This window comes from Paramisgurnus dabryanus, chromosome 8 (genome assembly GCF_030506205.2).
Source record: "Paramisgurnus dabryanus chromosome 8, PD_genome_1.1, whole genome shotgun sequence".
Taxonomy (NCBI): domain Eukaryota; kingdom Metazoa; phylum Chordata; class Actinopteri; order Cypriniformes; family Cobitidae; genus Paramisgurnus; species Paramisgurnus dabryanus.
Genome location: NC_133344.1, coordinates 18,115,239 through 18,130,302, shown reverse-complemented (window position 1 = coordinate 18,130,302; position 15,064 = coordinate 18,115,239). Strand labels below are relative to the sequence as shown.

General features: G+C 36.9%; 1 protein-coding gene and 1 long non-coding RNA gene across 2 annotated transcripts; one reads left to right on the top strand and one right to left on the bottom strand.

The window, feature by feature from the left end:
* Positions 1-722: 722 nt before the first annotated feature.
* On the top strand, positions 723-11,627 carry LOC135770904 (NXPE family member 3-like). Its single transcript, XM_065280817.2, has 9 exons — positions 723-837; positions 3,044-3,232; positions 5,180-5,247; positions 5,653-6,084; positions 6,185-6,600; positions 6,757-6,836; positions 9,300-9,503; positions 9,581-9,918; positions 10,065-11,627. The coding sequence occupies exons 2-9, from the start codon at positions 3,217-3,219 to the stop codon at positions 10,257-10,259; spliced, it is 1,749 nt and encodes a 582-aa protein (XP_065136889.1). The 5' UTR covers positions 723-837; positions 3,044-3,216; the 3' UTR covers positions 10,260-11,627.
* LOC135770909 (uncharacterized) lies at positions 6,270-14,995 on the bottom strand. Its single transcript, XR_010542799.2, has 3 exons — positions 14,941-14,995; positions 9,356-9,424; positions 6,270-6,391 (listed from the first exon to the last, which is right to left on the bottom strand). It is a non-coding gene; the product is annotated as an uncharacterized lncRNA (long non-coding RNA).
* Positions 14,996-15,064: the final 69 nt, after the last annotated feature.

The following is a 15,064-nucleotide window of genomic DNA, read 5'->3' as shown; positions in this document are numbered from 1 at the left end:
GCGCTGGCTAACTCAGGCGGCTGATCTCGAACCGCTCTCGCGGTACTTAAAAACCATATGACACAGTCACGTGCCTGCAGCGCCAGCTTAAGTCGGACAGAAATACTAACCGGAATGCACTGCTTCAAGTCAGCCGCCGATCGGTCTGCGCAGCGCCGCATGAAGTCGAACACACCTTTTATGAAATGTTACAGAACTTTTATAAAGACAAACGTTTGTTTTAGTTGTAAATGCTACACAGTAAGGGACCACAATCTACTCAATATTTAAAATAATAATATTTATTTAAAATTGTAAATATATTTATTACATTTAAAATGTAATTATATGCCTCCAATTTTATGCACAGATATGTAAGAGAATAATGACAGCATTTTTCACAATGTACTGTTTTTAAAATGAAGTCAGAGAGATGTTGGTTTTGCCGGTTGTTAATGAGTAACAGCTGCGAGTGATTACAACACGCTTAAGCAGCCACGTGACAGAAAAATAAGTGAACATTGTCCCAATGTGAAGTGAGCTAGGGTCCTTACCAATGACCGAACCTGTGTACACGATATACTGATTCACGACCTCGGGAGCTAGGGAACGAATTGAGACACACGGCTAGTGTGCTTTTTGCCGGCCCAGCTACGATCGTCAGGTTGACTGGGCGCCGCTAACTTGGCCTAACAATATAACTTTACCAGACTCTTATCAAACTTTTGAAGTAGTAACATTACAATTGGATTAGCTGACTAAAAAGTGGAGAGATGTTCGAATCAACAAAAACCAATGCGACTGAATCGGATTATATCATTATTGTCAGAGGATATTGCCTTCAATGGACGAGCACAGGTAGGTCAAAACTTGCTAGCAGCTGGAGTCAATGTTAACTAAAGCTGTAATTTGCCTTCGTATGAGTAAATATTTTGCTATCTTCCTTACCTAAATTAGTTTTTCTGTTTTTAACGCGAGTTCAACCATCATTTGGCCGCGGGATTGTGCCATGGTTGGTTTGTTGTTTCTGTATGTAACGATCGGGGCGAACCGCAGTATCTCCGGTGTCAAAGCCGGGGAATCAAAGCCAGAACGCAGTAACATCACTTACTGCGGTTTGCCTTGGTATTAGCATGGATTTTGTAGTTACTGTTACATCGCTACTATATTTAAATGGAGACGCACACACTTTTAGGTTCTGCTCTATACACGTGCATTTCTTTATTGAACAACCAAAACACCTGTTGTGTGTATCTTACATTCTATGGCGCCCTCTAGCGGTCGATACAGGTAACAACCATAACACATGTCAACAGTGTTGCCAAGTCCGCTTATTATAAGCAACTTTGGGCTTGCTTTTCTGTAAAGTCGCTTACAAATATTGGTAGTCGCGGGTCGCGTTATTTTGGGCTTGTTTCTAAAGTGTAGTTGCTTATTTGGGCTTGATCCCAGCTCCATAATAAGTTGTCAATCAGATATTTTCTATGTGTTATTTAAACGTAGGAGTTTGTCTAGCCAGCCTGTTCTCTCCATCTCTCCCCTTTCCCCATACACACAGGAGACAGCAGTTTTTTCCCACCCACACCTGTTTCTAATTGGCTCTGATCCAGATGGCAACGAGTACTAGCCAATCAGAGGCAGAGCAAGAGGGCAATTTGTTTTTTTTTTCTGTTAAGGAAAACGTAGTCAGTGAGTGATGTAAACTTTAAATTAATGCGCGCGAGTTGCAACTGATGTTGACTGACTGGACTGTAGGAGAGTTTTTTGGAGGAACAAATGCCTGGGACAAAGCGGGAAAAGACTGGGAGAAAGAGAAAGGCGTAAAAGAATGGATTCAACCTGTCGTGTGGGACGACTCAAAGCACTGTGCAGAGTATCAGTTAAGTGTGAAATACGTGCACACCATGCGGACCTCGTACAACATGATAGCACATAGAAACATAAAATATCCAGCCCCGTTCACCTCAATGGTATCGTACACACTGCAAACTTTCGGGAATGACAACCGCATTTAAATGCAAGAGTGAATCCCCTAAATGTTCGTTTCATGTCTGTAAGGAACAAGACTCACTCCTGAAAATGTGATGATTGACACAGAAAAAACCATAGCGACGTTCTGCCATCTCGCGTGCTTATCACTCACAGCTTTGACCAAAATAATCTAACAGCATTGTGTTTTTTGAGGCTTACGGACGGGGGGGGGGGGGGTGGTTTAGGTTAACCCTACCAACAATTTCAGGTAGAAAAGTCGCTTGTTTTGGGCTTGTTTTCACAGGCCTGGTTGCTTATTTGTCTCGCGGGATCTGGCAACACTGCATGTCAATCTTATACATGACAGTTACTGCAATTTTGACACCATCGTTTCTCTGAAACGGGAAAAAAGTGATTTAGTAGACTTTGTCAGAAGACAGAACAGATGTCATAAAGCTCATTTCAAGACTTAACTCAATTTCGACCAAGTGTATAGTTACTGCGCTTTGCCTTTGGACGGCAGCATTAGCCAACTGTGCATTCATCGTTCTACATGGTATATTCCTACCCAGCTACAGTAAAAATTTTTGGTTTCCAAAGCGTACGTTAGTTTTTTGGTGCTCAAAACGTTCCTCTAACGTTAGTTTTTGGTTCCCATTACATTATTTTTCAAGGTTTCTTTTTAATTAGCCAGGAAAGATTTCTTCACGGAAATAGAACGTTAACCTAAAAATGGCTATTTAGGTTAGGTTAGTTTAACATTCCCTTAACGTTAGAATAACGATATGGGAACGTTATTTTATGGTCGCAAAAACTAAAACCTTATAGTTATATAGTTTCCAGAACGCTAGTATTTGGTTACCTAAAAGTAAGTAAAATGTATTTATAAAGCACATTTCACAGACAAGAAAGGCTCACAAAGTGCTGCACAGTAAAATAAAAATAAACAATGAAACAAAATGACAGCTAGTACAACTCCACAACTGTACTAGCATCAAATTCCATAAAAATTCCAATTAACAGACTAAACATATTGTTAGTTAAAAGCTTGCCCAAAAAGATGAATCTTTAAGTGTTTTTTTTTTTTTTTTAGATTCTACAGAACCCAATAGTTCCAAAGCCTTGAAGCCACAACACAGAAAGCATGGTCACATGTTGTCTTAAAACGTGTTCTGGGAACAGTTAAAATATCTTGCCCTGAAGACCTCGGAGACCAACAAGGAGTATGCTGTGTAATAGATCCTGGACATAAGAGGGTGCTTGACCATGCAAGGCTTTGAAAGTAATGACCAAAATTTTAAAATGTATACTTTAAAACCAAGAGGAAGCCTAAAAAGAGCCTTCAGCACAGGAGTAATGTGCGAGTGCGACCTCCTGCTGGTCCTAGTCGAAAGTCTAGCAGTTGCATTCTGTACAATTTGCAGCCAAAGCTGAAATGGGAAGTTTATCATTTTATAAAACGCCGTGAGGGAACATTCTGTGTTTGATGGGTAGTGAGTTTTTGAGGGTTCACCTATAGAAATATATACTGCATCCTCAGGACTGTTGTTCAGTGAAATTTTTATATTTTGTCATCTGCATAAATTTTTGTCCAGATGAACACCGTGTAATTGGATTATGAATTATGGTCAAAACAAATGTTCTGTAGAAATTAACTGTTTGTACCTGTACCAGCTGTTATGGCAGCCTCTAACTGCCCAAATTATGCCGGTCTTTCTTGATTTCATAATAAACATTAACGCACATGCATGTCTCTTGCAATACAATTAGCTTTAGTGGCTCGCCGGAAGTCTTACACAAAAGAGATTAAAGATGGCGGTGCCCACATTTATGTAAAAAATAAGGTGGATAGCTCAACCTCTTCTTCAAATTACATTTATCAAAGAGTGACAGGTAATGGTAAAATCAAACAGCTGCCAGACTTCGACATTATAGAAACAGTGGCGCCACACCATGGGTGAACCTGGTATCTAAACCTGAAAAAGACATTAGTTCAGGGGTTTTCAAACTAGGGTCCGTATGAGAATCCAGGAGGTTCTCACATTTATCTTACATAATGTAATGGGTGATTTTTAAACTTTTCTATTTCTCGCATCTGATTTAATAGATGCTCATGTTAACTGCCGTAACTTCCTTACACAATTTAATAAGCTCAGAACACAAAAAATTAAGCCGAAGCTACTAAAACTCACACTGATATATTTCTTTCACACTTCCCTTTTTTGTCATCACAAAAGACATCTGAAAACATCATAACACGTTCTTCCAAATGGATTTTTCACATATTTAACCAGACTTTAGAAACAATGCAGTGACTTCTTGGTTGCAGCAAGCAGGTTGTCACCTGCTGTATTTACATATTACTCTATACTGTCCTATTTTCTACTCCTACTCACTCCTCGACAAACAACTCCTCCAGCACATTAGTCATTTTTAACAGTTGATAAGAAACTGCAATACCATGCAGAAGAGCCTGTTAACACATTGTATGATACTTGTCAAAATCATTGACTAAATTATTACCATAGCAATTGGTAACACTGAATGATCATCTTCATCCCAAAGTTTTTTACTTTACCTATGATTCATTTCCTTCTAAAACTGTTTCCAGAGAGTTCTGAAATCATTCACCACCCCAAAAGCATATCTTGATATTATCTAGAACGTTACTGCAATTTGTTGGAATATTTCCAAGGGACCCTGTCAAACATGTTTCGCTTACAGGTTGAATAATCTGTTTAGAGAGAAACAAAGACATGATGACGTAGATTTCAATGTCACTGATAACCACTGAAAAATGAATGTCATTGAAGTAAACTTGGCTTCAGTTAACAAAATGAATCTTGAAACATGCAGATTATACAGTAAGTTATTCAAAATACTTAAATTACGTTAATAACATTTTAGTAATGAAATTAATAGAACAGTCTATTAGTCTAAGTCATTTTGCGGTCTTTTAGATCACTATGAAACAAGTTGTGTAACTGCTAACCAGATGCAAATGATAACGTAAAAAGGCCATTTCCTTAAATTCTGGTTTTATTCCTTAAACAACTCGCTTTGGCGTCCTATGTTTAATCATAAAGTTAATTTTACCATTTATTGCATAAAATTACGATTTTGAACTCATAATCAAAATGCTATTGTTAACGTGATTGTAATTCTTTTGAAATGTCGTTAAAAATCTATTTATTGGAAACTATGTCAATGACATTTTTTCATTTCACAGTTCATAGGGAGAGACCATGTTTAAAAATGTTGTTTTCTGGCCTGTGCCTTGGAATTACAGGATTTCTGGTGAGTCTGAAAATGTGTTGTCTTTTAATGTCTGACTTCTAAAATCGTGTAGGTGTATCTTATTCAGCCATTTGTTTTCAGAATTAGGCATTGCTCTGTAGCTTACTTTGCATCTCAATCAGTGTGTAATTAGCTCATTGGTTATTTAAAAACGTAAATAAGCAATTTTACGAATAAAAATGCATGGTGGTAATTGGAAGTTTTAAAATTGCATTAGCAGCAGTTTTGTGGAAGGTTTATTCAGACAGAGGGCAAATGAAGGAATGGTGACAATATTTATTTGTGAGACATCTACAGTATGTGTTGTCCTAAACGGAAGACATTATTCAATAGAAAATCATTATTTATTAAAGCCCTAAGAGTTTTCATGATAAACATCCTGACTTTTGATTATTAACCTTGTAGGTTTTATGGACTTACGTGGGAAGTAAAGAAGATAAACATCCTTCAACCAGCTTTTTGTTTCAGCACTTTGCAAAACTTTACAATTCCAGAAACTCCTCCACCTCTCCTGCAGATGTTCTGCTAGAAATCAGTTCAGAAGACTCAGAGTCAAGTTCAAGTTCATTTTACTCAGAATTTGGAATCAGTTCAGAAAGTTACTCCAGTTTACAGCAGACTCTTTACTGGGCTGGACCAGACAGATCAATTACAAATGTGTCTATGAGTACAAGTCCAGATCACTCCACTTTCATCATTCAGAACCTGAAAGACAGCTACCAAATAGGGGAGGAGCTTTTTGTTACTATCCATGCCAGAGACTTTAACAATAAATCTAAACGTTATGGAGGGGATTTCTTTCAAGCAAAGCTTTTCTCATCCAAAAGTCCCAAAAAGGTATCTCCTACATGTCTGCTGTATCAGTAATGTTTACTGAGTACTTTTTCTTATCTTTCTGGACATTAACTTGAGAATTAAGAATGTTTTTCTGTCACAGGCCAGTGTGTTCGGGGAGGTGGTGGATTTGCTCAACGGTTCCTACTCTGTGCGTTTTCTTCTGCCATGGGTTGGAGAGGCACAGGTGGCTGTGCGTCTGATCCACTCCAGTGAAGCTGTGCAGGTCCTCAAGCATCACAGAGCCACAGATTCTGACAGAGTGTCTTTCCTTGGATATTTTGAAGGCCCAGGACCAAATGGGACCCACCTGAAAGAAACCGTGTTGTGCAATGTGAAGTCAGACAAGAATGGACTGGAGAGGATCAAAAATGGAGATTGTTGCTGTGAATACAAAGATTCTCGCAATGGAGAAGAATGGCGCTGTCAGAGACCCAAATCACTGCCATGCAGCGCTCGTGTGTATCACTCTTTTGGAGAGTATATCAACCACGTGACTGCCAAAGAAGCAATGTTTTTGTGAGATTACATAATGCTTAATTAATTTATTTTGTATTTTTTGTAATATCTTTACTTTTGTTGCTATTTAATAATTTTCCATTATTATTTAGTTAACTGTTTGAACATTAAAAAAAGCTATTGGAAACAGTATGATAGAGATGTTGTCTTTGACAGGAATCCAAGCAACAAGGGTATCAATGGACTAAAAAACACAAGAATCAAGATTTTTCCCCTTAACGGAACTTCAAAAATTGGTATGTTGGCATTTGATTCATGATGCACACTTTTCACTAATATCAACTTTGATCTTTCAAAAATAGATAAAAAATACATATATACAGTGGCAAGAAAAAGTATGTGAACCCCCAGGAATAAACTGGTTTTCTACTGTGATTTGACATAAAATGTGTATTGATTCTCATCTAGGTCAAAACAATAGACAAACACAATGTGCGTAGGCTGACAACACAAAAATTATTCTACTTTCTTGTGTCTTTTTTGAAAACACCATTTAAAAATCCACAGCGGTGGAGGAAAATGTAAGTGAACCCATAGATTAATTGCTTTAATAAAAGCTAATTTGTCTCAGCAGCTGACAAACTGGAGTCAGATTAATAATATTAGTTTAAAGGTGTGGTTAAGTGACACTTAAAAGACACTCAAACATTTTAAGATGTCTGTTTTTAAGAAGCATCAGCTCTTATAAACCATGCCTCTCTAAAGATATCTGATCAAGAGTTTTTGCACTTCATAAGGCTGAAAAGGGATACTAAACAATCTCAAAATATTTAGACATCCATTAAGGCTGTGCACAAAATCGCCTGCGATTCTAATGCGTGTTTCATCAGTTAAGCCGGTTCGGTGATTAGTATTAAATCGCCATCAGCTGCTTTCAGATGGAGTGGCATTTACTATACAGAGCCGTAGTTCACTGAGAAGTTAGGCAAAATCGGGTTCATAATTGAGGAAAATCGACTCTGATAATCTATGCGATTTTGCCTAGCTTACATTTTCCTCCAGCAGTGTAAATGTTTAATGGGTGTTTTAAAAAAGACAACAAACTAGAATGATTTGTGTGTTGTCAACTTATACACATTGTGTTTGTCTATTGTTGTGACCTAGATAATGATCAGATCACATTTTATGGGAAATCACTTTAGAAAACCAGTTCATTCCTAGCGGATCACATACTTTTTCTTGCCACTGTGTAGTATGAATTGGCAGTTTGGAAGTCAATGGGGCCTCTGATAGGTTTGGTTATAAACATTACTCAAAATATCTTTATAAAATATCTGAAATATATACAGGTTTGTAACAACATGAGAGTGAGTAAATTATTACAATTTCTTTTTTTTGGGGGGTGAACTATCCCACACTTTTTTACTGATGAATTTCCATTTTATTTAATTAATTTGTGTACAACCCCAAATCAGAAAAAGTTGGGACAATGTAGAAATTGTGAGTAAAAAAGGAATGGAATAATTTACTAATCTCATAAACTTATATTTTATTTACAATAGAATATAAATAACACATCAAATGTTGAAAGTGAGACATTTTGAAATGTCATGCCAAATATTGGCTTATTTTGGATTTCATGAGAGCTACACATCCAAAGAAAAGTTGGTTCAGGTAGCAATAAGAGGCCAGAAAATTTAAATGTACACATAAGGAAAAGCATAAGGACTAATTTGTAACTTATTAGGTCAATTGTCAACATGATTGGGTATAAAAAAGCCTGTCAGAGTGGCAGTGTCTGTCAGAAGTCAAGATGGGCAGAGAATCGGCAATTCCCCCAATGCTGCGGCAAAAAATAGTTTTCTGAGTTTCTCAGAGAAAAATTGCAAAGAGATTGAAGTTATCATCATCTACAGTGCAAAATATCATCCAAACATTCAGAGAATCTGGAACAATCTCTGTGCGTAAGGGTCAAGGCTGGAAACCATATGCCCGTGATCTTCGGGCCCTTAGACGGCACTACATCACATAGGACCACATGCACTCATCACGTTGCATGAGTGCATGTGGCATGGGCAGCTTACACATCTGGAAAGGCACCATCAATGCTGAAAGGTTTATCCAAGTTTTAGAGCAACATATGCCCTCATTCAGACGTTGTCTCTTTCAGGAAGACCTTGCATTTTCCAACATGACAATGCAAGACCACATACTGCATCAATTACAACATCAAGACTGCGTAGAAGAAGGATCTGAGTACTGAAATGGCCAGCCTGCAGTCCAGATCTTTCACCCACAGAAAACATTCAGCACATCATAAAGAGGAAGATGCGACAAAGAAGACCTATGACAGTTGAGCAACTAGAAGCCTGTTTAAGACAAGAATTGGACAATATTCCTATTCCTAAACATTGGTCCTCCTCCAGCTGTTCTTTATATGTACATTTAACTTTTCAGGGCTCTTATTGCTACCTGTCCCAACTTTTTTTGGAATGTGTAGCTCTCATGAAATCCAAAATGAGCCAATATTTGGCATGACATTTCAAAATGTGTCACTTTCTACATTTGATATGTTGTCTAGATTATATTGTGAATAAATATACGTTTATGAGATTTGTAAGTTATTCCATTCCTTTTTTACTCACAATTTCTACAGTGTCCCAACTTTTTCTGATTTGGGGTTGTAAATGGCATGTATTAAAATTATATTAATAGTGCAATTACACAATGTACAGTCACTATAACACTTTATCCTGCAGATGTAACACAGAAATGTCGCCCCGGTTTGCATACACCAATTCCTGCTGGGTATTACCTGAATGATGTGTGGACATCTTTGGTGTGTAGCACCCGTCATTTTACTACCCAAACAACAACACAGTGCCTGAAAGACAAACACATCTTTATGATGGGAGACTCGACCTTGAGACAGTGGTTTGAGTTACTGGTGAAAGTTGTACCAAGTAAGATGTGTACTTGAATATTAAGTCATATTCATAAAATCATACGGTATCATGATTGTTGGTGTTTCTCACTGCAGCTTTGAAGCAGATGAACCTGCATGTTATACATCAGACAGGTCCACTTATAGCAGTGGATGTGGAGAACAACATTGACTTACACTGGAGGGCTCACGGTGTTCCTCTACGAAGTCGTAAAACTGAAGTTACTAATCTGCACTACGTCAGTAATGAGATTGATGATCTGACTGGAGGACCTCACACTGTGTTTGTTTTTCACCTGGGGATCCACTTTACGACATTTCCTCTAGATTACTTCACCAAAAGAGTGCTGAGGATCCGCAAAGCGGTATTAGATTTGTTACAGCGCGCACCAGACACTACTGTTATAATCAAGACTGCCAACACTGGCTTTAAGGTTAGAGTATTATAGTGTCAATTGTATAAATTAGATTGTGCTGTAAACTACATTACATTCATGGATTTAAGGGCGGTTTACATTTACTGCCTAAAACTCACTGCGCCAATTTCCAATATAATATGTTTTTTCTGTCTTTTTAATAGGATGTGTTTGGCAGTGACTGGTATTCTCTGCAGTTGGACACAATTTTACGGTGGGCTTTTCAGGATGTTGGTGTTTATATTATCGATGTGTGGCAAATGACAGCCTGTCATTACAACAAAGAGAACATTCATCCAGGTGGTGTTATCCTTAAAAATGAGATAGACATTTTACTTTCTTTTATTTGTCCTGCATGAATGACAGAGTCAATGGATAACCTGTTTTTTTACTTCATTGTACTTTATTCTTTTTCATTACTAAAAAACAATGGTATTTTGTGCATTTGGTATAATACAATGGATTTGCGTTGTTTATGGTTAAAAAAAACGGTAACACTTTATATTACGACCGTGTAATCAAACAGAATTTACAGCGTACCTACAGTTGTAACAACAGAGTACCTTTAAAGTTTCATACTTGTAGGTAAAAGGGAAAATTATGTTAAGTTTTCAATAATAAGGGGGTAAGAATATGGAAAATTATAAGTTATTTATACTCTATGTAATTTATAAGTAGAGGGTATCTATTGTAATATAACTGGGTATGTATGCTTTAGGTCTATATATATATATATATATATCATTTTATAAAAAAATAAAATATTAAAAAGTGCAGCTGATTTAATTGGTTATTTATCTGTGTTTTAAGGCAAGTACAATAAAATCTAGCAACTTGTACCTCTTTGATTTGTAGGTATATGTCGAAAGGAGTTACCAGGTAACTCTTACATTTGGGGGCTGTAACTTAAAGGAGCATTTCACCCGTATAAACATTAATCTTTATTGAATGTGTGTCATATTTGTAGTCTAAATGTAACATACATTTAGAATTTGGTGCCTATTTGACCGAGAAAAGGGGTGTTTGTACCCCCCTCAACAAAGATATTGGACTTCCTGATTTCAATTATGCAAAATGATGATTTTTTACATCATTGAAAGAAGGAAGTGCAACACTGAAATCTGTATTTCTCCTGTCTCAGCGGCAACTGAGGAAATGATGCATGACCATTCAAAAACATGACTGGGGTTCTAACTATACAAATCTTAATGCAAATGGGTGAACTGTCTCTTTAGAATGGCGCTTGTTACCACCTTATTCTGTGTATTGCAGGTCTTACGTTTGCAGGCTGTACATTAAAGTTGTTACCAGGTAATTCTTACCTTTGCGGGCTGTAAATGAAAGTGATGTTGTAAATTTTGTTATAGGGTAAATAAATACCATAAACATACACAATATTGTGATCTTAATTTAAAAACAACTTTATTGTTATTTACAGGAGTCCATTATTTGCTCTGAATTTAAATTTTACAAGCATGCACAATGAAACACACCTCTGCAAGCGCAACTGCGTCATTAACATTATGGAAATTAGCCCATTCTGTTCTTTTTTTGTAATGCTTTATGTCTTTATTTATACTAATGTTTTGTATTTATTGTCATTTTACGGTCTATTTTTGTTGAGATTATTATTAAATCTCTGTGGCGGTTTTTCACCTACTGTTTTTCTGATCTCTATTTTAATCAATATGGTCCAATGAAACAATTATTTTTATGCCTGAGGGCCCTTGTCTTGGCATGGGGCCCCAGGCAATTGCCTTTATTGCCTGTTGGATGTGCTGGCCCTGATCACAGATGAGAAAATGTCTTAACCACAAAAGTCTTCACTGCTGTGGTTAAAAGCATAGGTCAATGTTAGTATGACAGTATGATTTACATAGATATATAGATATCATATAAATATAGACAAATTCCAATTTATGTCTCTTAATTTTTCAGGAAAATTAAAAAGTGCACATGTAGGTCCATTTTCTACTATGCCAACCCAGGGTTATGTGAGCAGGAGCGTGTCATTTTTTTTGAAACTTCGGAAAAAAGCAAAACAAGGGAAAACAAAACAAAGTTCAGATGCCATGTTCATTATTTACAGCAATAATCTGACATAAATCAATCTCAGATTGATTATTTAGACATTTAGTATAGCATTACCATCCATGTGACCTCATTAACTGTGTTGTTAAACCAACGTAGTTCGAACCACGAATGTGGGACAAAGCTTCTATGTTTTCTATGTTTCCTTTTTTTTTCTTAAATAAAAGACATGCATTGTTTAAAAATGTGTGCCTTTTGGAGAACGTCACATTGTGGTAAAACATAAGAAATAATATTTTTTTAAAATGTGCTTCTGTAATCAAAAGGAAATTCTGTTATTACAGATATGCATAAACGTTTGAGAAAATGAAATGTTTTTGATTTGGATATTTATGTTTAAATTATTCTGCCCTCCAAAGGCTAAGTGCAGTATACGAAAACACTAAAACTGAGAAAAATGGCTTTAAAGTTTTCACACTAGCCAGCCAAACATGTTGTAGGCAGATTAGTGGTAATGCATTCATGTAATGCCTTGTAAGAATTTTTTTTATAGATAAAAACCATGACCACCGATGTGACTAGTGTTGCTTTCGTCAACGAAAAGTATGACGAAATATAGTCGTCAACGAACCTTTTTCACGTGAGGAAAACGAGACGAGACGTAACGAAAATGCTGGTCATGTGACGATGACTATAATAAAATGTATAATGCAATATTGTTGACGAATAAAAACGAGACTAAAAGTGGTTTACAAAATAAAAACTAAGCTAAAATGTCTCTTCATTTTCGTTGACCAAAACGAGACGAGACGAAATGTTATAACGTTATTTCGTCTTTTACCCATCTCAGCATCTCCGCGCCCCCACCACCTGACTGCAGGTGATCGCCTGTGTTGTTGGCGCTGCGTAGATCAGTCAAAACATGAAAGTACCGCGAGAGTGAATAGAAAACATGCGGAGCAGTCTGCTCTCGCGATGCTTTGATATCATACGCCTCCATTTGCACGTTAATGGGCATTTCAAACAGTGTACGCGGCAACCGCGAGACATGCGGAAAGCGGAGAAACGGGGGCGGTTACAGAGGTGAAGCGGAGTTGGTCCACAAGCCTTGCTCGTGCACCTAAGATCCTATCCCTTTTACGGACACAACTCTTCATGGCAGTCGCTGTAGTGTTGCTTTCGTCAACGAAAAGTATGACGAAATATAGTCGTCAACGAACCTTTTTCACGTGAGGAAAACGAGACGAGACGTAACGAAAATGCTGGTCATGTGACGATGACTATAATAAAATGTATAATGCAATATTGTTGACGAATAAAAACGAGACTAAAAGTGGTTTACAAAATAAAAACTAAGCTAAAATGTCTCTTCATTTTCGTTGACCAAAACGAGACGAGACGAAATGTTATAACGTTATTTCGTCTTTTACCCATCTCAGCATCTCCGCGCCCCCACCACCTGACTGCAGGTGATCGCCTGTGTTGTTGGCGCTGCGTAGATCAGTCAAAACATGAAAGTACCGCGAGAGTGAATAGAAAACATGCGGAGCAGTCTGCTCTCGCGATGCTTTGATATCATATGCCTCCATTTGCACGTTAATGGGCATTTCAAACAGTGTACGCGGCAACCGCGAGACATGCGGAAAGCGGAGAAACGGGGGCGGTTACAGAGGTGAAGCGGAGTTGGTCCACAAGCCTTGCTCGTGCACCTAAGATCCTATCCCTTTTACGGACACGACTCTTCATGGCAAACACTGGTGGTAACGTACAGATGCAGAAATATAAACTATAATAATACAATTATAAATGTTAACAGTAGCATATTTCTATTCTCACACATACTATAGTTGTGTGTGACCCATTTGACCTTGTGTGTGTGTGTGTGTGTGTGTGTGCGTGCGTGCGTGCGTGCGTGCGTGCGTGCGTGCGTGCGTGCGTGTGTGTGTGTGTGTGTGTATGTGTGTGTTTGTGTGTTTGCTTAGACTACTTTTGTTTTGATTATGTAGACTTTTATGTAGACTCTTACGAACAGTCAAGTCACTCACTCAGAGGATAGTAAAATAAATATCTATTCAAATCAGAGCATCTTCCATGTCTGGAATGGATGTATTCTTCGGTCTATAAGGTAACAATAATATAACTTTTGTTTGAAATGGGTTTGGCTAAAAGAAAATATTGTTTTGTCTATAATACTATTAGGTCATTATACTATATGGGTTAAATAGAATGCATTACTAAAAAGAGACTAAATACAATTTCACTGACTAAAACTAGACTAAAATGTCATCAGTTTTCGTCGACTAAAACTAGACTAAAATAGTAATGGATAAGTCTGACTAAAATAAGACTAAAATGGCAAGAATTTTAGTTGACTAAAACTTGACTAGACTAAAAAGAGTATGACGTGACTAAAACTAATAAAAACTAAAATGACAGCTTGACACAAAGACTAGACTAAAACTAAAATGAAAACAGGCTGCCAAAAACAACACTAGATGTGACCTTTGACTCCCAAAATGCAGATACTGCACTCTGCCTTTGGATAACCTTAAACAACTAAAACACTATTGCAAAAGCAAAGTGCAGTATCTACAAAATAATTGTGTTCATTCAACTTTCTAAGATTCAATCTCATGCTTCTTAATACATGTTGATTGTTTTTAATAACTGTATTAGTTTAATTGATGTTTGAATGTTGTGAATGCTAAAAATGCTCCTTTTACCACAAAGAGTATTTTACTCATTTTATTAATTTTTATTTATTAAATAAATTACATTAGACGAGGTTTGCTTTAAAAACAGTAGTTAAAAATTAACACAATTTAAAAATAGAAGAACATGTTTGTCCCAAAGACATTATTGTTTCAAATGCATATTTTAGTTAATTTTCATGTTGTCTCAAAGTAGCACAGTTATGTAAACTTAGATATTCTTAAGATTAGAAGTAGTACTTAACAAAATGTTTTAATATTAAGTAGCCTACAAAATAAGTTCGTGGAAAAAGTGTACCTTTTTTCACGTGTGCTTTCTGCCGGCCCAGCTGCGCTCGTCAGGTTGGGCGCCGCTAACTTTGCCTAACAATTTAACTTTACCAGACTCTTATCAAACTAAATATTCATGAGTCATGATGTCA